The 21112-nt window shown below is 44.5% G+C and overlaps 3 protein-coding genes across 4 annotated transcripts in view; 2 read left to right on the top strand and 1 right to left on the bottom strand.

The window, feature by feature from the left end:
• Positions 1-666: 666 nt before the first annotated feature.
• On the top strand, positions 667-9489 carry slc35g2a (solute carrier family 35 member G2a; the record flags this gene model as incomplete). Of its 2 annotated transcripts, none has more annotated exons than XM_083791990.1 (2): positions 667-787; positions 8110-9489. In XM_083791990.1, exon 2 carries the CDS (start codon positions 8128-8130, stop codon positions 9487-9489), a length of 1362 nt encoding a protein of 453 aa, XP_083648116.1. In that variant the 5' UTR covers positions 667-787; positions 8110-8127. The 2 variants fall into 2 exon arrangements, with proteins under 2 accessions (XP_083648116.1, XP_083648115.1); XM_083791989.1 differs by lacking the exon at positions 667-787 and adding an exon at positions 1578-1680.
• Positions 9490-11844: 2355 nt separating this feature from the next.
• On the bottom strand, positions 11845-13389 carry LOC310877510 (pentraxin-related protein PTX3-like). The gene is made up of 3 exons (XM_083791388.1): positions 13057-13389; positions 12509-12672; positions 11845-12451 (listed from the first exon to the last, which is right to left on the bottom strand). The coding sequence occupies exons 1-3, from the start codon at positions 13190-13192 to the stop codon at positions 12029-12031; spliced, it is 723 nt and encodes a 240-aa protein (XP_083647514.1). The 5' UTR covers positions 13193-13389; the 3' UTR covers positions 11845-12028.
• Positions 13390-14768: 1379 nt separating this feature from the next.
• Positions 14769-21112, top strand: part of LOC310878260 (serine/threonine-protein kinase PAK 2-like) — a 155621-nt gene continuing 149277 nt past the window's right edge. Inside the window, exon 1 of the mRNA XM_083792487.1 lies at positions 14769-14779. The gene's annotated coding sequence lies outside the window, so the exon portion shown is untranslated. The remainder of the gene's footprint in view (positions 14780-21112) is intronic.

Here is a 21112-nt window from a genome sequence, read left to right as displayed (position 1 = left end):
GCATTATGCATGCCCAGAGTGATGAAATATATATAAGGTGGGGGGGGGGGGGGGGGTTCATGCAGGCAGGCACAGGATGCAGGCACACATGTTGAGACATCTGTGTGTGTGTGTGTGTGTGTGTGTGTGTGTGTGTGTGTGTGTGTGTGTGTGTGTGTGTGTGTGTGTGTGTGTGTGTGTGTGTGTGTGTGTGTGTGTGTGTGTGTGTGTGTGTGTACACAAACAGAGGTATATAGATCATCATGGGCACACTAGTATAGGCACTAGGCAGTGATTGATTAGGACGTCATCATGTGTACTGTCACGCATGCTCAGCCTCAAGACAACTATAGTTTCTCATACACCCCCCCCCCCCCCCCCATCGAGCTGAGAGGGAGCTATCCGTATACGTCAGTGCTGATAAAGCCAAAGCGTAAACAAACAGAGTTACGTCTAATTATAATGGCAACATTCGAATATGCACGTCCCACGGTCGAGACGCGCTACTCGTGGAGGCTGTCGAGAGTCTCGAACAACAAGATAACATCTGCCTGCAGTCAAACCGTCTCTCTCTCTCTCTCTCTCTCTCTCTCTCTCTCTCTCTCTCTACCTCGGAGAGCGTCCTGACCTGACTGTCGCATATGAGGAGGATAGACGAATGAGAAATGAGTGGTGAACTGGTGACTGCAACCAGCGTGTCTTTCTGCCCTTTAACAGGCATAGCAGGTGCTCCCTATAATGGCCGAGGCTCGGAGAGAGTCAAGTTGACTGCAGCTGGGCGTGGGAATCTTTAGTTGGGAGAAAGCAGGTGAGCCGGTGGGCCATCTGCATAGCCCGACTTTTTATTTATTTTATATATATATATATATATATATATATATATATAGATATATATATAGATATATATATAGATATGTAAATATGTATATTTGTATTATTAGGCCTATTATATATTTTGCGAATTTAGTGATTTGCGCCTCTCGCCGATCGATCCACGGGCGCAGCATGTGCCATGTGCACGAGTACGCGCTTTTGTTCCATTCATGAAAGCGATAGGCTACTATACAGGTTTCGCGTGTTTGGGTTATTGACTATATGTTATTGCTTGCTTGGTCTGGTGAAATATGCACTGAAATGCGGACGCTGATGTGTCCCCCGTCGCCGATCAATGATCACAGCATTAAGGCTGGTCTTTAAACGTCTTATACTATCTATAGAGCAAACAACATTGCCAGTGTGTGTGTGTGTGTGTGTGTGTGTGTGTGTGTGTGTGTGTGTGTGTGTGTGTGGCGCGCGTCATGGCATGGGGGCGCGTCAGCGAGGGACGAAGATAACCTTGACATGACACACACGGGAGCAATAAAAGGATGACGCAAGCGCCGCACGCGCCACTCACGAAAAAGCTACTTCCCGATCTGTTATAGGCTACCTATTTATGTCACGGACATACACGCACCGTGCGTGACGCACTCACACACAGTCACACACCTATTCACACAACCTCGACCACTGACCACATAAAATGACGCGGTTATTGTCTGCTCCTGAGTCCTGTCAGTCGGACTCTCAAGATGCCACAGGAATATTTGATAAATAGGACACCGACTGCTCATCTGGACAACACAATTACCAACCAAGAGGCACATTATTGCCATCGCATAAAAGGCATTAGGCAACAGGAATTAGGCTACGAGCATATAGGTAATGTATACATCATTAATTACTCCTATGGAACATAGCTAAATACATGCTACGTTTTTTTTTTAAATCTATGTTATCAAAGTGTCATGTTCCATAGAAAACGCATTGATTCACATCACAGCAGCAGCAGCAGCAGATGTGCCTGACTTGGTGTGCTGATTTACGGACGGTGTGTGTGAGCTTATAAGGTGTGAAACAGGCTTTTGTGAGAGCTGCAACAGTGGCAACAGCATTGCAGAGGCAGGCTGCAGCTGTACATTTACAACAATGGACTTTGAGACCAAAAGGGGACAGAGGGGACTTAATCTTACTTCAGCAGGACATGATCAGATTTGTTGGACATGCCAATTATGGGAAGGAAGCATGACAGATTATTTCCACAAATCAGTGTGGCTGTTTGCTTTACTTTTGTCAAATTCTCATCCCATGAGGTCTCCTTCAGTAAATGGCAAATCCATAAACCTTTTTTTAACTTTACATTATATTGACTGATTGATTGATTGATTGAATACTTTATTGGCAGACATGTAATCAGTAGCCCTACAGGGTATAAAACACAAGTCCAATAGGATCGCCGAAAAAAGTTATTGAGGTCTTGTTTCCATTCAGGTCCTGGGTATTCAATTCATAATCATGACATGACAAAAATTCAAATCATCATAAAAGGTAAAAATAACAAACAAAAATCACACCTGTGTGAAGTGAGGGACGCTCTTATGATTAGGTGATGTAATGATGATGCATGTAAAACAAACGGTGTCAAAATAAACATTACATTATCTTTATTATTAATGGGATTTAATGTTTGTGTTAGGGACAAAACAAACGTTAAACCTATAGCGCCCCTCAAAAATGTACAGCTTTTTGTGATTATTCAGGGAAGGGGGTTTGCTGGGTGTGCTTGTTCCATTTCACATTCCCATGGGAACTGCCCAGAGCAGCCCCTTAACCCATTTTAGGCGGGAACCCCTTTTGGTGTTAGCATTACGTTATGCTTTAGCTATTTAAAAATAGCAGATCTACATGCTCATAGCGCGCCACCGAGTGGCGCGCTACGAGCTTGTATAGGTCTGCTATTTTTGAAAAATCTAAGAACGACATTTTTAGAATCTGATCTCAGGTCAGAATGGGTTAAAGTCTTCTGCTGCTGGCCACCGTGCTTATTATCACAAAATAAAATCAATCAAAGCTTATTATCGCAGAATAAAAAAAACAAAGCTTATTATCACCAAACAAAATCAATCAATTGTGGTGCTGGATTACGTGCCTTATGCTCAAAGGCACCTCAACTGTAGTTATACTGAAATAAGAGGAGAGCGTTTTCAAACCGGCAACTTTCCAGCATTAGCCTGCAGCCTAACCGTATCCGTATTCGGGGCATGTCATAATATGCTGAACATTTCACGAGAATAGCAGATCTACAAACTCTTGTATAGATATTGAGCTGATCGATGATGATCGATGGAGTTGTATTTATAGATTATATTGATTGGCTGTATTCAGTAAAGAGATTTAGTGAGATTGGAGGGGGAAAAAGGAGAGGGCCTGGGGAATATGGTCAACAAAGTGTAATATTATAGGATTTAAGAGGTTCAATTCACACTTCTGCACCCACAAGGCTATAGACATATGCTGAAGCTGACCTGTTTATTAAAGGATAAATGGTATAAGTGACAGGTAGTTAAAGGCAGCAGCAGACTCAGACTGCATACACTATACTATACTCATAGTTTGTGACATTGGCACATTTGTGCTGATAAGTGGAAATATTCCCTATGTAGAAAGAAGTCAGTCAGAAGTGACATGACTGCACCACACATACAACAGACTGACTGCACCACACATACAACAGACTGACTGCACCACACATACAACAGAGACTGACTGCACCACACATACAACAGACTGACTGCACCACACATACAACAGACTGTGTGACATGACGGCACCACACATACAACAGACTGACTGCACCACACATACAACAGACTGACTGCACCACACATACAACAGACTGACTGCACCACACATACAACAGACTGACTGCACCACACATACAACAGACTGACTGCACCACACGTACAACAGACTGACTGCACCACACATACAACAGACTGACTGCACCACACATACAACAGACTGACTGCACCACACATACAACAGACTGACTGCACCACACATACAACAGACTGACTGCACCACACATACAACAGACTGACTGCACCACACATACAACAGACTGACTGCACCACACATACAACAGACTGACTGCACCACACATACAACAGACTGACTGCACCACACATACAACAGACTGACTGCACCACACGTACAACAGACTGACTGCACCACACATACAACAGACTGACTGCACCACACATACAACAGAGACTGACTGCACCACACATACAACAGAGACTGACTGCACCACACATACAACAGACTGACTGCACCACACATACAACAGACTGACTGCACCACACATACAACAGACTGACTGCACCACACATACAACAGACTGACTGCACCACACATACAACAGACTGTGTGACATGACTGCACCACACATACAACAGACTGACTGCACCACACATACAACAGACTGACTGCACCACACATACAACAGACTGACTGCACCACACATACAACAGACTGACTGCACCACACATACAACAGACTGACTGCACCACACATACAACAGACTGACTGCACCACACATACAACAGAGACTGACTGCACCACACATACAACAGACTGACTGCACCACACATACAACAGACTGACTGCACCACACATACAACAGACTGACTGCACCACACATACAACAGACTGACTGCACCACACATACAACAGACTGACTGCACCACACATACAACAGACTGACTGCACCACACAACAGACTGACTGCACCACACATACAACAGACTGACTGCACCACACATACAACAGAGACTGACTGCACCACACATACAACAGACTGACTGCACCACACATACAACAGACTGACTGCACCACACATACAACAGAGACTGACTGCACCACACATACAACAGACTGACTGCACCACACATACAACAGACTGACTGCACCACACATACAACAGACTGACTGCACCACACATACAACAGACTGACTGCACCACACATACAACAGACTGACTGCACCACACATACAACAGACTGACTGCACCACACATACAACAGACTGACTGCACCACACATACAACAGACTGACTGCACCACACATACAACAGACTGACTGCACCACACATACAACAGACTGACTGCACCACACATACAACAGACTGACTGCACCACACATACAACAGACTGACTGCACCACACATACAACAGACTGTGTGGGTATTTTGTGCTGAAACCGACTGCCAGTTATTTTCCCTTCCAGACCTAAAAAACTAAAGTGTGATGGGGCCCCAGATCTTTGGGGACATGTTGATGTTCTCATGTCCGTGAAAAATGAAATACATTTATTACAAGATGTATTTATATCAGCAAGTGTTGTCATTTACTGCCCTAAAAAAAACATTAAAGTCCATAAACTTGGCTGGCACGAATTGCATCATAATTTACCCTAAACAAATATTAAAGTACATATACTTGGCATGAATTACATAATTTACCCTAAACAAACACTAAAGTCTATAGACTTTGCTGGGGATGGGGAATTTATAATTAGGCTCTAAACAAACATTAAAAGTCCATAGACTCGGCTGGCCTAATTTAGGAAAACCATGCATTGGAGAAAAAATAATATCAATTACAATTTATTCACCCAATTTTCCCTTTTCCTGCATCATTCGGCTCAGGTTTTTGCTAATTTCTCAAGATATTTCAGTAGACCTACATGAAAAAAAAAAAAAAAAAACGCTAGGCTATATTTATATACACATACTGTACGTACACTGACAAAGAAAAGGAAAACATGGCACTCGATGTCAAAAAGGTTGCCGACCCCATACAGTGTGTGCAAGTCTGTGTGTAGGCTACTGTAACTGTAGGCCTACTGACTGAGCAGTTGATGCTCAGTCTCTGTCTCTGTAAATGTTAATTTTAGCAATTCAGTTGTTAGTTTTTTCTCAATAACAGCGTCTCACATCTTCCCACATATCATAAGTTAGGTTGGAAAGATTTGAAATACAGACTGTGCATGTATTCATGTGTTAGCAACATCATGATTTCTGTGTTACTAGGTGTATATCGCTATATAGTCCAAGTAACATCAGCTCAGTCATTATCAAGCTTTCCATGTCTATGTTAAAATGACCTTCACGCAGGGTTACCGATGGAGGTTGGCAATACCTGTTAAATGCCATGTGGCTTGCTGCCTCATCTCTCTCTCTCTCTGTCTCTATCTCTCTCTCTCTCTCTCTGAACATTTTCAAGTGCCATTTCTTCCTCTGCCTAGTGGGAATGTGTGTGCAACTGTGCAACATTTCACGGAAATCACACAGTGTGCATGATTTGTGGCATTTTGTATGAAATGGAGCACACCTGCAAACTTTGGAAGGAAGCTTAGCCAATCAGGCTGGAGTTTGAAAAATCTGAAAGACCCGTTTTGTTTAATGGCTCTAGAGAGACTATTATGTGTACTAATTTGCGTGATGTTTGGACAAGATCTGTAGGTGTACTGTCAAAAAAATTGTTTTACAAAAAGCGGCCTCCTGGCGCTATAACAGGCCAATGTGAAATATTTGGGGCAGAGGTTTAGCTCTGACATCAAGGGTGTGTGCGCATAAGTGCCAGTGTACTGCGATCAAGCCCATGGTGCCAGAGATTAGCTGTCCACAGATGGACACTCACACACACACACACACACACACACACACACACACACACACACACACACACACACACACACACACACACACACACACACACAGACACATGGATGGATGGACGGACGGAGTGCAAAACATACTCTCCCCATGCCTTCGGCTGGTGGAGACAACAAACATTTCAACAAACAATGGTCACTCACCAATTCAACATCAACAGCTCATCAAGCTCAGTTCAACAGCTCAGTCTGGAGTGGGATATGGAGGTCTAAAACCATGATCAAATGTTGACCAGTGTTAGTCATTTTAATGTATAATCATGAAAAGTAAAATGGTAAAATGTTTGTAGAAGGGTTACTGACTGAGACAAAGTTCTGAGTTTATACTAGGGTGTGGTGGTGGTGCTGATGATTGCCAATTCCAAACTGGTGTGAGTGAGTGAGTGAGTGAGTGAGTGAGTGATTGAGTGATTGGTGTGGATGATGAGCTGCGGATGGATGTAGCTGCGTATAGAATCGTGACCAATACAAACAGTTATTGCGAACGCAGTGATTGCGAACGCAATGAGCACTAACTATGAGACCCTGCAGATCATGTCTGTCTGTCTGTGTGTCTGTGTGTCTGTCCCGCTGTTACACCACCCGCCCGCCACCAGAGGGCGCAGCTGTATCACACAAAACACACACACGCACGCACGCACGCATGCACTCACTCACACACACACACACACACACACACACACACACACACACACACACACACACACACACACACACACACACACACACACACACACACACACACACACACACCCAACTTAACTTAAAAAAAACTTAACTTAAAATGAAATGAAAAAGAAAAAACTTAACTTAAAAAAAAACTTTAAAAACACTTAACTTCAAAAAACTTAACTTAAAAAAAAAATCTTAAAAACTTAAAAAAACACAAAAAAACGTAACTTAAAAAAAACGTTAAAAACACTTAACTTCAAAAAACTTAACTTAAAAATAAAATCTTAAAAAAACACAAAAAAGAGAACTTTAAAAAGAAAACCTTAAAAAAGTAATGTATTCTAATTGTTGTTATTGCCATTTACGAGCTGCGTTCGCTTCCCGCGTTTGCGCGTCTTACTTGTAATCATGGGTTACACAGGACCTTCTAGCTGTGAGGCGACAGCGCTACTGACTGCGCCACCGCCCACCGGTGCCCCCAACTCTGTAGGATTTGATGTTTGGTAGTTTGGCAACAACATGTGGCGACTGGTGGTCACATTGTGTGTGTTTTAATAATACATTCACAAAATGTCTACGTGGGTGAGTGAGTGTGTCACCAGCGTATCTCGAGAATAACCTGACTGATCAACATGATGCCATATAGGCCTTAAGTCATAGAATGGCCTGGCTGCTTTCATTTCCTCTCCACATTTCACATGGCAGGAATGTAGGGGGGCAGACTCTCACAAATAAAAATAGTATTTAATGAAGCAGTCACACAACACATTTATGTGGAATGGTTATTGTGAAAGATATTACACAATATAAAAATAACCTTTTGATTTAAAATCCTACACAGAATGATTTAAATATATGCTGTATTTATGTCACTCAGTGACCTTCTCTCTCTTCCTCCCCCAGGTCTTTGTCTACTATACCATGGAGTCCACCCACCTGCTCAGCGGCTCTAAGAAGAGAGTCAAGATCCACCCTCACACCGTCACAGCCAAGTACGCCACACACACCGCGTACTCCCCCCAGCCCGGCATACACACACATTTCCCCCAGCCCGGGGATGAGGGCTACGATGATGCTCCCTCCTTTGAGGACTTTGGCTCCTTCCTGGAGGAGACCTCGGACCGGAAGCAACTGACAGAGGGCAGGAGGTGGCCGCGGACTCTGTTTGGCTCAAGAGACAAAGGCAAAGACACGCCCCTCAAACCACAGGCCACGGGGGCGGGGGGAGGAGACGGGGGCGACGGGGGTCCGAAAGTACCTGGGAGGGGCGTCGGAGAGCAGCTGGCTAGCTTTGGGGAAGCGTCTGTCTCCGCCTCCCGCCTAACCTGGGTGGGGCTGCTCGGTGCGGCGCTGGCTCACGGCTGTCTCATTGTTCTTACCCGTCTGGCCTCGGAGCGCTTCGGCCTCGGACCCCTGTTCCTGCTGCTGGTGCGCTCCGTTGTCCAGCTGGTCTCTGTGGCCGTACCACTGCAGAGGGGGGAGAACCCCTTTGGCCCAGAGGGCTACCGTCTACGTCTGCTCTGCTATGGCGTCGCTTACTCCGTCTCCCTCTGCTGCTCTTACTCCTCGCTAACCTTCGTCTCCTCGGGAGACGCCACGGCAACCTGGCGCCTGGCGACTACGGCGCTGTCGGCCATTCTGGCCTTCCTGCTCCTGGAGGAGAGGCTGGGATTGGCTGATGGCATCACCATAGCAGCAGGCCTGTGCGGCCTGGGTCTAGTGCTGCTTCCTACGGCAGATGAGAACGAGGCAGGCTTTTCGCCGAGTGACCCAGCAGTGTTCTGGAGGAGCGCGTTTGGGTGGTCCCTGTCAGCCCTGGCTGGGCTGTGGATGGCCCTGGCCCTGGTTGGCTATCGCTCCCTAAAGGAACGCGTTGGGGTCGGTACCGCTCTGTTTACTGTCAGCTGGACTGGTTCTCTGCTGGCCCCAGCCTCCTTGGTCCTGCTCCAAGAGGGCTGGTCCTGGCCCTCCAGTGCCCCCGCCTGGGGACTGGTGCTGGGGCTGGCTGCCTGCTCGGTATCGGCCTTCCTGGGAATGACCCACGCCCTCACTCGGCTCCATCCTGCACTGGTGTCCACTTCTCAGAGTGTGGAGATACCCGTCGCTATGCTGCTGCAGCTGTTCCTGCTCCCATCAGCTCCCTCTGCCCCTGAGGTCGTCGGGAACGTGATGGTGGTACTGAGTGTAGGTTGGCTGGTGGCGATGAAGCTCCTTCCCTCTCGCGGGGGTGGGCGGAAACAAAGAGAGGAGTATGAGGAGATTCTGGACTCACCCATCAAATAGACAATTCTTGTTCGTTGAAGTGCTCTCCCTATCCCTGCCCCCTCTTTGTGAACACGGTTGGTGTGAGACTGTTAACCTCTTATCCACTTATTGACCACAAAAGACAATCCAAAAAGTGGCATTATTGTGTTTGTGTCTGTGACAGTGACCATGTGAAGTGATATTAAAAATCTCCATTGTGTACACAAAGATTTCTGTCTGAGCCGAGGCCTTACACATCTAATCATTGAGACCTCACAACTCCTTCTGTGGGCATGTTTACTGGCAGCATTTCACAGACGTGTAATGACATTAACTTGCCCAGCCAGCTGAAGGTCGGCCAATGATTGGTACTATCAATCTGGCCACTGCCTGCTATATACTGTAGTTCCAGACTAAAATAACGGGAGTACGGAATGGGGTTGATTGAATAGTAAAGGAAGAGGGATGAAGAAAGGAGAAAGAAATAAAAATAGACTGTGGCTGGTGGTAGCTGCTCTGTGCCTGACCAGCTGGTAGGGAGCTGCTCTGATGTAAGTCAGTGTGAGTTCAGTCATTAGGTCTAGTAAATGCCTGTCAAGGCAACAGAAAGTGGCATTCTCCTCTTCTCTGTCCTCTTCCACAAGGCTATGCCTCACTGTCATCCTCTGGGAATTCTTTCTCTCAACCCAACCGCTCATCATTTCTTTGTGTTTAAACTTTTGTTCTCTTCCATTCTGTCTCTTGCAGTTAAGGCCACAATATTGAAAATCAATGAATGTTTTAGTTTTTTCAATTGCTGAAAACTCCTTGCAATAGACAGAATAGATAACCTATAGAAAGCAGCTTTGTGGAGAGCTCTTGTTGTAGACTCAGGAAGACCTGGGGATATGAGATTCTCTGGATGCTCTACAGTACATTGTAACAGTACTCTGTGACATTTCAGAAACAGTCTGAGTGAGAAAACAGGCCACTTCGGATCTGGCCTACAGTCCTCCACCCAGCTGTAGATTTATGTGGAAAAATACACACACGTGCACACACACACACACACACACACACACACATGCATGCACACATAATGAGCAGGCACAGACATACATTCATGCTACGGTCATAAACCGTTACTTGGTGAAAATTACATGAGATGGCAGAGAACCCGCACGCGCGCACACATGCACACATACATACATACATACATATACACACACACACACACACACACACACACACACACACACACACACACACACACACACACACACACACACACACACACACACACACACACACACACACACACACACACACACACACACACACACACACACACACACACACACACACACACACACACACAAACAAACAAACACTCTCTCTCTTTCTCACTCTCTTTCTGTGTGGTTGCATCAACCTATGCCAAATCAAATTATTAAGATAATAAAAATGAATGATGTGAATGATGATTGATTTGGGACCACAGGGTGGTTATTTACATCTTTAAGTGACGCTGGAACTCCATTACACTGCACAGATGGAGAGTACCTGCAGTCAACACTTGCCACCCCATGTGGCTCATAATTGTGTGTGTGTGTGTGTGTGTGTGTGTGTGTGTGTGTGTGTGTGTGTGTGTGTGTGTGTGTTGTGCTCCATTGTGCATCCGGCTCTGCACTCTGATCATTTTGGCATACCTGCCCCTATTCTTATAAAGACTGTGTGAACCTGCTGTGAGAGGATGTGGTGTGTGTGTGTGTGTGTGTGTGTGTGTGTGTGTGTGTGTGTGTGTGTGTGTGTGTGTTTACCTGGTATCCAATTTTCTTTGAAGCATGCGTTCTCCTTGTTGACTAGGGTTCATGGCATTTACTCTCATTTCGCACATGTTAGTCGTTCTGGATGAATTAGAGAATGTCTAAATAAACATAAACAGCTAAATCGTAATTGTAATTGTTGCGTGTGCGACGGTAGGAGTGGCAGACTGCAGAATAATATGTCTGCCAGGGTTTCATAAGTCAGTGTGTAAGTACTTCATAAGTCAGCAAGTGTGAATAATGTGGTTGTTGAGAGGCAGACATTAATAAAATGTGTGGCACACTTTGCTTTCAAATGTCCACACCTATGGTGACTGACCACTACATTTATACATGCATATTGACACTGGTTGTAATTGAGTCACATGCACTTACTTAAACTGTTCTTACCCGTCTGGCCTCGGGGAGCGCGCGCACGCACACACACACACACACACACACACACACACACACACACACACACACACACACACACACACACACAAACACACACACACACACACACACACACACATAGATCACCCTACGATTACACAATACTGATAATGAGTTAATGGCTGTGTGGGAGGAGGGAGGGAGCGCGTCCATGTGACTAACTAGGCTGTTGCTCTTTATTGATATCTTTATTCATTAAGCCGGCATTTATTCTGGTATTCACTTTTTTTATTAAACATACACAAAACCAAACTCCAGAAACAATAATGTATAAAAACAATGAACAGTCCAAAGATGACAGTGAACACACAGTCATTACTCCAGCCTCCATTTCTCTGTCAGCCATCCCTCCTTCTCTTGGCTCTTTCCTCTGTCTCTCTCCTCTTCCTCCCACTGTTCTGTCCCTCCTCCGTCAGTCCACTCAGCTGCACCTGCACTTTCTGAAGCTCAGTTGCCATGGCAACCAGGGCCCTCTCCATTTTGGCCATGTCCAGCGGTGACGTCACTTCCTGTCCCTTCAGGCCAAACGGGGGCAGCTTCAGGCCCGAGCCAACTCCCACCCCTGTCCCCACAGGTCTGGGCGGTCCTGTCACCTCTCCCTTTATCGACAACGCTTCCTCCAGCCTCTTCAGCCTGGCGCTCTGTTCGTGGCTACCGTGCAGGAGCTGGTGGAAGGTAGCGTTCATCCTTCTCTCTCTCTCCTCTCCCTCGGCCCTCAGCTTCTCCAGGCCTCGCTGAAGCCGCAGGCTCGCCTGCTCTGCCTGCCCGCGGCACACCGACGCCAGCGTGGCTACGCACGGCGGGCAGGTCCCCTGGGCCAGCCTGTCCACTTGGGTCCTGAGTGAGGCCGTCTGTCCGCAGCACTGCTCCAGTGACTCCAGCAGCATGTTCTGCCTCATGTGGGAGTCCTCCAAGGCGATGAACAGCTTGTCCCAGCGCGTCAGGTTATCACTCTGGCATTCAGGGTGGGCTTGGGACTCCCCTTGAGGACAGACATTGGAGGAAAATGTCAGTAAAACAGTACAGTGAAAAGAGGAAAAGGTCATCACATGTACGGAGATGAGAGGAATTCTATTTGACATTAGCCATATACTGTACTGTATAACGATAATGTATTCAACGTATTTGATGTGTTACATAGGTTTACATGATCAGCCAGGCAGGCAAGGCAGAACACGCAACAAGATTCCAATACGCTGAGCAAAATCTACCTTCCTAAACTCAATAACCTTTACATAAGCAAGCAAGTCAATTACATACAACTGAAAATAAAACGTTAGGTATGATTTATGTCCTGTATCTGCTGTTAATTATAACTATGTTGGAAATAGAATAAGTAGGAGTTGAGAGAAAAGGAAAAACTCACCCTCTTGTGGTTCTTTGGTTATCTCATTGTTATAGTCATCCAAATAGTTCACGTCATACTCAATGCCATTTGCACAGACTGATGTGCTCACGTAGCAGAACACACTCAGCACACGCCAAACCCTGAACACACACATATTTGATCACTAGTTTATGTGTGCGTGTTGGTTGCACGTGTGTTATCCCTGCAAATGATCTGTGTAAGAATGGAATTGAAAAAGTTATCCCGAGTCATTCAGAACTCTTTCTAATCTAATGTTCCTGTCCTGTGTGCCTTCTCTATGCAGGCTCTTCTTCCTGTCCCTTACTCCTTCTGTCCTTTAGTCACCCCTGGTGCCTACAGTATGTAAAGTTCACAACACTGAGGCAACTGTTGCTGGTGCTGACTTATAAACCCAGCAGCACCGACCAAGGGAGGGCAGGGGGAAGGAGCGACAAATGAGGGAGGGAGGGAGGGACGGAGGGAGGGAGGGAATGAGTTGGGGGTACTGAGACATTTGGGTGACTAATGCTCCAGTGGAGGTGTAGCTTGTCAAATCCAGCCCGACTGTGCCCTACTCTGAACTAGGGTTGGGGTGGAGAGGCTGGTGTCCCTAGGTACAGGAATATGGGGAAAATTAGGGTGAACAGGAGAAGGGGTTGTAGTTTGGTTAATGGCATATGGTAGGAGAATGACAGAGAAAGATAGAGCCAGTGATTGGAAGAAGAGCCTGCCTTAACAGAAAACACTGACATACTGTTTTTGTTAAAATATATATTTTTTAAACACAACACCTACAACTAAAGGCAGCATGGGCTTATAGGATGGTGTCAAACTGTGATCTCCCACCAGAGACATACTGTATAGAACAGGACGTGTCAATCTACATGTCTCATTTATTTCTGTCCATCTACCTGCTCCTCCCTTCTGCTGTACAGTGCTTCTTCAACTGTCAATCATTTTCCTGCTTCGTCAGGAGGATGTGTCAGCAGCGATGCCGTGTATCAAAAAGTTGTATTACAGCATCTGGAACTTTCTTTCTTTCTTTTTTTTTAAATGATTCAGTTATTTTTTTAACCTCTTGGGTCTACATTCGTTACTAAGCAACACTCTGCAAAATTGCTCACTAGCTCATTGTACTTCGTTGCCTGGCAACATTGCAATATGTTGTACATTCTTGAAGAAGGGATTCTGAATAATTGAGTCCTCGTGACTCATACAAATGGCATAAATGTTATGAATAGACAGCTCTGATCTACAGGTGCGGGGTCAACTAGCAGACACAGTACGTGTCAAGGTCCCAGGAAAGAGCTGTGACCCCTCCAAACAGACACTTTGTCTGTCATTATGTCTCTAAAGTCTGTTTGTCAGTCCAAAGGGATAGGGTGTGAAGCTGCCACCACCGGTGGCAGATTTACAGCAGGAAAAGCAGTGGTGGACAGTAACAGAGTACTGTACTTAAAGCTGCTATAAGCAATAATATGTCAAACTTTTAATTATTATTCTTTGTATTCAGACAGATTTGCCTGTGTACTTCCTGATTGGTTAGTCATTTTGACATTTCAATTTTTGAATACAGATTGTGGCCCCTATATGTGTCACAGAGACTACATTTTTTTCAGTGCCAAAAGTCGATATTGTGTGGCCCAATTCCATCAAACTAAGAAACAGGCATCCAATGCTTAAGTTACGGCTTCTGTATCTAAGCAACAATAGCAATTAATATGTATCAAAGAAGACTGCAGTACAGATGTGAAGGTTTGTGTATGAGTGTGCATGCGTGACAAAAACAGGTGGGAGTCTCACAACTTTTCATCTGTGCCCGACCTAGATTTTGTTTTCTCTTTCTTCTCCGTATAGGTCATCTGTCTACAGTATGTAGGTCATCATATGTCTCCACAATAGTCAACTACTTTATCAGCCAGACTGTCTTTACCATGCCCGCCTGCACACCACACCTATGTCTGCTGTATGACAGAGAGAAAGCTATTAAGAGAGAGAGAGAGAGAGAGAGAGAGAGAGAGAGAGAGAGAGAGAGAGAGAGAGAGAGAGAGAGAGAGTTATTTGCTTATGGCAATGTTAGTTGGTCCATCCATCTGTATATGTCCACCACTCCAAACACCATACATATCTCTCACAGTCTAGAATGCCATGGATTTTGCTGTGCACCTTCATGCTCCCTAGAGGATGGCCTCCACTGATTTTGGTGACCCTATGGCCTTTCCTCTAGTCGAGTGCTGCCCATAATAGGTAAACATGTGTCTAGCACACAAAATATAGCAAAATCGAATGGGAAGATTATCACGAAATTTGAAACATCATGCTCCCTGATGGATAAACCATAAACATTTGAGTGACCCCATGACCTTTCCTCTAGTGACAGGCTCCAGCCAAAATGTCCAGTAGGTTGAAAAGAGCAACATGGTCTTAACAGGGCTTTAAGACTCATCTTCCTGTTTCTGTAAGAAAACAGAGATGGAGGAATCTACAGAAATCCAGAAATAATTATTCAACAAGAAATGAAAAGACAGAATGGGTGTTGCCCGTGCTAAAATTAGGATATAAAACATCACGTTTTAAACAGAACTTTACTGGTCAATGAAGTGCATGCCAACAATAACAACAGAGGGTACAGTTGACACCAAGCCACTTAATGAAAGTTGTGTGGGTTTACTGGGGTGTTCCCTATTTTGTCTCTGTAAGAGGAGGAAACCCGGGCAATATAACGTTACTCAAGCACGCCTTGAAGAATTATAACTCTTGTAAAGTTGATTACCATGCATGTGCATGCTGCTTAAAATAATATCTAATAATTATAACAAGATCATGTTAGCTAATGATTTTTTAACTGTTCAAGGTGTTGGTAGAATACCATTGCATACAGTATGAAGCACATTCCAGTATAGACAATCATGAAACTTCTTTCATGCACAAAACAACACTATACCACCATACACTATACCATAGGTTTTCAACAGGTGGTCTGTGGACCACTGGTGGTCCGTGGAGGTATTGCATGTGGTCCCTGACCATGCATTTAGTAATGTAGGATTTGTTGATTTGTTTTAAATGTTCTTTCCACTAGTTGTGTTAGAATCTCAAGAAGGGGGAAGTGCACCGGATTGTCTGGTTGAGTCATTATTATTAGGACATTCTACCAGTAGTAGTCAACGGTTGAGAAACAGTGGGATGTATACACATGGGATGCATAGCAAGTGTTAACTTACAAAAGCACTAATCTTAGCCCATATCCCCACCCAACACAGTGGTCCCCGGGTTGATTCTAAGTCAGAGTGGTGGTCCCTGGTTCACAATCAGTTGAAAACCCCTGCACTATACAATCTATACCTGCAGTGAGAAAAAGGTGTTATAGATTTGTACTCAACAGGTAAAGGAAAATAACTCTAATCATCTATTCAGCAAGGGGTTTAGGTTTAGTTTAGGTCGCACCTACGCTGGCTCACCAAACTGTTGAATGTTGATGTTTCTGAGCCAAACTAATTTAGAAACCAACCCTAGGTGTAGACTAATTTACCTTCACTTTTAAATACTATGCACAATTTTGAAATGGGTGAAGTGGGTGGGTCCTTGGGTAGCATTATGATGTTCAGTGACATCATAGAAGGTATGTTTGTTTGGGTGAATTTCTTACGGGTTTAGTGATATTGGGACCAGTGAAAAAAACCCATACACCGACAATGGGCAGTTCTTTTTTCACTGGACCATTCTCACGTGTCCCAGGAATTGGGACTTCTCCAAAGGACAAGTTCCCAAATCCATTATTATTATTTTTATGTATTGCTGTACTTTAATATATTTTGATGAGAAATATTTTGTATCACACAAAATATACATGGGTTTAGTGATGGTTTGACAAAAGTTGAGTTTAGTGTTCTAGGGTTAGACTGCCTTTCTGTTAGCAGAGGAAACTCTTGAGACCCTGAGCAGAGAATTACCTGGGGCCCTTCAAGCCATCTTGAATGAGCCTTTGGGAGGGAGGGAGGAAGGGAGGGAGGAAATGAGTTGGGGGTACTGAGACATTTGGGTGACTATAATGCTCCAGTGGAGGTGTAGCTTGTCAAATCCAGCCTGACTGTGCCCTACTCTGAACTAGGGTTGGGGTGGAGAGGCTGGTGTCCCTCGGGATAGGTATTAGTTACAGGAATATGGGGCAAATTAGGGTGAACAGGAGATGGGGTGAGGGCCACCTTACTGCTCGGGGCCACAGTCCATTATTATACATAATATTATTATTCATAAAATGAACCTCTGTATTTGAGGTTCCGTTTCAGAAAATCAAGGCTAGGTTCTGGAACAGTGGGTGTGTCAACTGGTCCAATTCCTAGAGGAACGAGGGGTCACATGGAGGCCCGTTCAGAGATCCAGCTCTCTAAATGGGGTGCGATGTCACGTGAGTTGAGCACAGTTTGAGGGTGCTAAACAGACTGTAGCCAGGCTACATTGGATTTTCCTCCCGATCTCATGTCTGTAATGCACTCAACTTGGCAAGACAGCAACTTAACCCACCCTTTGTCTATACACCACTACCAACGGACAATAAAATAAAAGCTTAGTTATCATGCCAGGGACTACTGTGTTGATGGACATAGCACACAATGACATTCCACACATACAGGAAACTGTAAAATAAATGAAAAATGTAGGACCACTTTACATTTGGGGAATATCAGAGGAAGAAACTGTCTGGAGCAGGATATATATGAGATATTCATCCTGTTTGTCTGAGTTATAGATGAAGAGACAGAGCTGTAGGCAGAAAAATATTTATGCAGTAAGTAACAGCTCTTCCTGTGGGCAGTCTGGTACCTATAGCTTGAGCTTAGAAAATGTTGGATTTCTATCATTAAAAGAGATTGAAGTGAAACTAACGAACACAGAATAAACTGCACACAAGTGCATATACATGAAGATAGGATCTCTCTCTCTCTCTCACTCTCTCTCTCACACACACACACACACACACACACACACACACACAACTATCCCTATCCCTTCCCTTCCCAACTAAATATTTTATATTGTTGTAACCCCCAACTCCAAAAATATTCTTAACACATCGCTGTGAGCTTGTAGATCAGCTTTAAATAGTTAATGTAAAATATATGTTTAAAAGTGGTTAAAATGGATTTTGATCGTTTGCTGGAGACCCCCTGTAACAACACTCAAGGACCCCTGGGGGTCCCCGGACTCACTGCTTTATGTGTTGGCTCTAATTGCTTCTTTATGAGAATAGTGATTGGTGAGCTGATTGGCAAATAGCAGTAAGCAGGGTTAAGAAATTAACACACAAACACACATACACATGGTATGCATTTGTTGTGTACAAGGGGCGTATAAAGTATCATATCACTTGCTGATCATGCTGATGATACTGTTAATGATGACAGTAAAAAATAGTGTAATTATAAAACAATCAACAGCCAAATCCAAACCACACAACTCCTTATGTACGTGGTTTGTTGTACTTTGAGAAACACCATCCATGCCATGGCCCAGAAGAACCAACCAACTTCTCAGGCCAGGCTAGCTAAAGCGTTTGTGCCACATGCTTCTTATACTCGATGGCGTTCCAAAGTCATGCACTGAAAATGACAGATCTACATGCTCAGAACGCGTCACAGGTGCACACACAAAACATATAAATGTCATTGCACAGTGGTTGAAGTGATGACATTTTGTGGCATCTTTGGTCTCGGGGGGGGAGGGGTGGGTGGGATTGTTTGTTTTTGTTTTTGTGTTCTTTGCTTTTGCTGTTGTGTGTTGTTTTATGTGTGTTTTGTTTGCTTTAAGTCTTTCATGTTGTTAACGTGTCTTGTGATTTTTGTCTTAAAATAAAAAACATTTGATAACAAAAAACAAAACATATAAATGACCCTTGAGTTTTGCATGACTCTAAAAATGTTGACAATGAAACTGAACTTGCATATCTTTAACACGGGGGGAAAAAAGAGAGGTTCCAAAATGTTTTGTTTCTGAAATTTATTCTGAATTTATTTCCACATATTCACGTGACGTTCATATGTATGAATCACACTCTTACAGTACAACCCGGGCCTTGTACTGGCATCAGCCCAACACACAACATATATGACATATGATTTATATTCACAACTTAAGAACTAGCAGCAACCTAAACATACAGTGCATACGTAGCTATAAAAACACATGCTGGGACAAAAGAATGTAGGTGGTGATTACGTCACCAACTCCGCCCAGTGGTGTTTGTCTGTCTGTGTGTGTGTGTGTGTGTGTGTGTGTGTGTGTGTGTGTGTGTGTGTGTGTGTGTAGTGTACTTGTATTGCTATCACACACACACAAACACACACACTATAAATGTGTTTATACGTTTCCATCCAGGCTCCCTGGAGCAGAGCAGGGTTGCCCTCATGCAGAGAATTAAAAACATATGGGCATGGAAACATCGACAAATTTCAGCAGTTGTTTTGGCAGGGCAAAGTGTAAATGGCAATGGATATATGATTTGAATTAATTGTGGGCACAGTAAAAGTGTGAATTTATTTGTACCACTGAGTTTGCACAAATGTAACAAAATGGACCCGTTTGTGTGTGGTGTGTGTGGGTAGGTGAAGTTGCACCTGTGCAAGTGAACAACACTTGCATGTGTGATCACTTCAGTAATGACTGCCCTGCCTTACAAAGTGCTTGTAATGTGACAGCTCATTTCTGCCATTTACTATCATATAAAGACCCTGTTCAACTTGGTCCCCCTAACGCCTTCCTGCCCCCCCCCCACACACACACACTGACAGCATGTTACATATGGGAAATGACTTCAACTTGTAGAGAGAGCAATGACAGTCTCACTCTCACACACACACACTCTCTCACACCCTCAGCTCCATCTCTGCCTACAGAATCACACACACACACACACACACACACACGCACACACACGCACAGCACAGCACAGCACAGCACAGTACAGCACAGCACAGCACAGCACAGCACAGAGGTTGATTGGTTCTCACATTAAACACCCATTATGTTCATAAACATTTGGTTTTACTGTCACACTGATTCACATCTTATTATAACTACTGCCACTAGAGGATGCAAAAGTCAACATTTGACAGCATGAGGATTATAAATAATACTGACTATAGAGCGTTGCAGTCCCGCCCCCTACCAGGTACCAGGAAATGATTCCCCGTTCATTTTCCTCATAGACATTTCAAAAAGTATTTATTTAAAGACCTTTTAAGCCTCGTACAAAGCCAACTCGAGTTGTGACAAATCATGACAACAAACACAATTATCGGGCCGAACAAATAATTAGAAAGAAGAAGAAAACAGCAGGTGACAACACTTTTTTTCTTTTTTTAATATATTTTTTTATCCCACGATTTTGTAACCCATTTTTCACCCCTGTGTCAATCATCTAATGTGATCCTGGGCTCTACACACCCTCCACCAACCTAGTGGACAAGGGGAGAGCAACGGACTTGAACTCATGCTTCCTTCATGCCTGAGTGTCCAAGTTGCTCCTTTACACCTGACGGGGGGGAGTTTCCCTGGTTGGACGTAGCGCGTGGAAGGAACACGTTATTCCAACCAGTTCCTTTCCCCTCCATCAGGCGCCCCGGCTGGCCAGGGGGAGGCAGTTTAGTGACCAGGATTACTGCATGTTTTTTGTGAGGGTACCTACCCTAGGGGACACAGGGAGAACATGCAAACTCCACACAGAAAGGCCCTTTCGCCAACCCTGCCTTCGGGTATGGGCACTGATGACGCGGAGGAGGAAACACGCCGCCAGCACCCACAGCGTCCCGAGCGGGAATCGAACCCAGGACCAACACTTTACAACACTTTTTTGTGTTTTTGGTCATGATTTGTCACAACTCGAGTTGGCTTTTTCCGTGGCGTAATAGTCTTCAAATAAATACTTTTTGAAATGTCTATGGGAAAAATGAATGAGGAATTAACTTCTGGTCCTAGCGTCGTCATGAAAGGGGGCGGGACTGCGACGCTCTATTAGCACTAGATTGTGTTTAAAAAACGACTACTACCATGGCTTCACATACTTTTCCACATGAAA

Source organism: Protomyctophum parallelum, assembly GCF_964188405.1.
Source record: "Protomyctophum parallelum genome assembly, chromosome: 20".
Lineage (NCBI taxonomy): Eukaryota > Metazoa > Chordata > Actinopteri > Myctophiformes > Myctophidae > Protomyctophum > Protomyctophum parallelum.
The sequence above is the reverse complement of the archived record's forward strand: the minus strand, read 5'-3'. Positions and strand labels throughout refer to the sequence as shown.

Bases quoted from the DNA above. Each gene is read 5' to 3' on its own strand.
- LOC310877510 (XM_083791388.1), bottom strand. From the start codon at position 13,192: ATGTGTGTGTTCAGGGTTTGGCGTGTGCTGAGTGTGTTCTGCTACGTG. The intron at 12,673-13,056 runs GTGAGTTTTTCC...TCTGTCCTCAAG, and splicing joins AACCAAAGAACCACAAGAGG to GGGAGTCCCAAGCCCACCCT. The intron at 12,452-12,508 runs GCCCAGGGGACC...TGCCGCGGGCAG, and splicing joins GGACCCAAGTGGACAGGCTG to GCAGAGCAGGCGAGCCTGCG.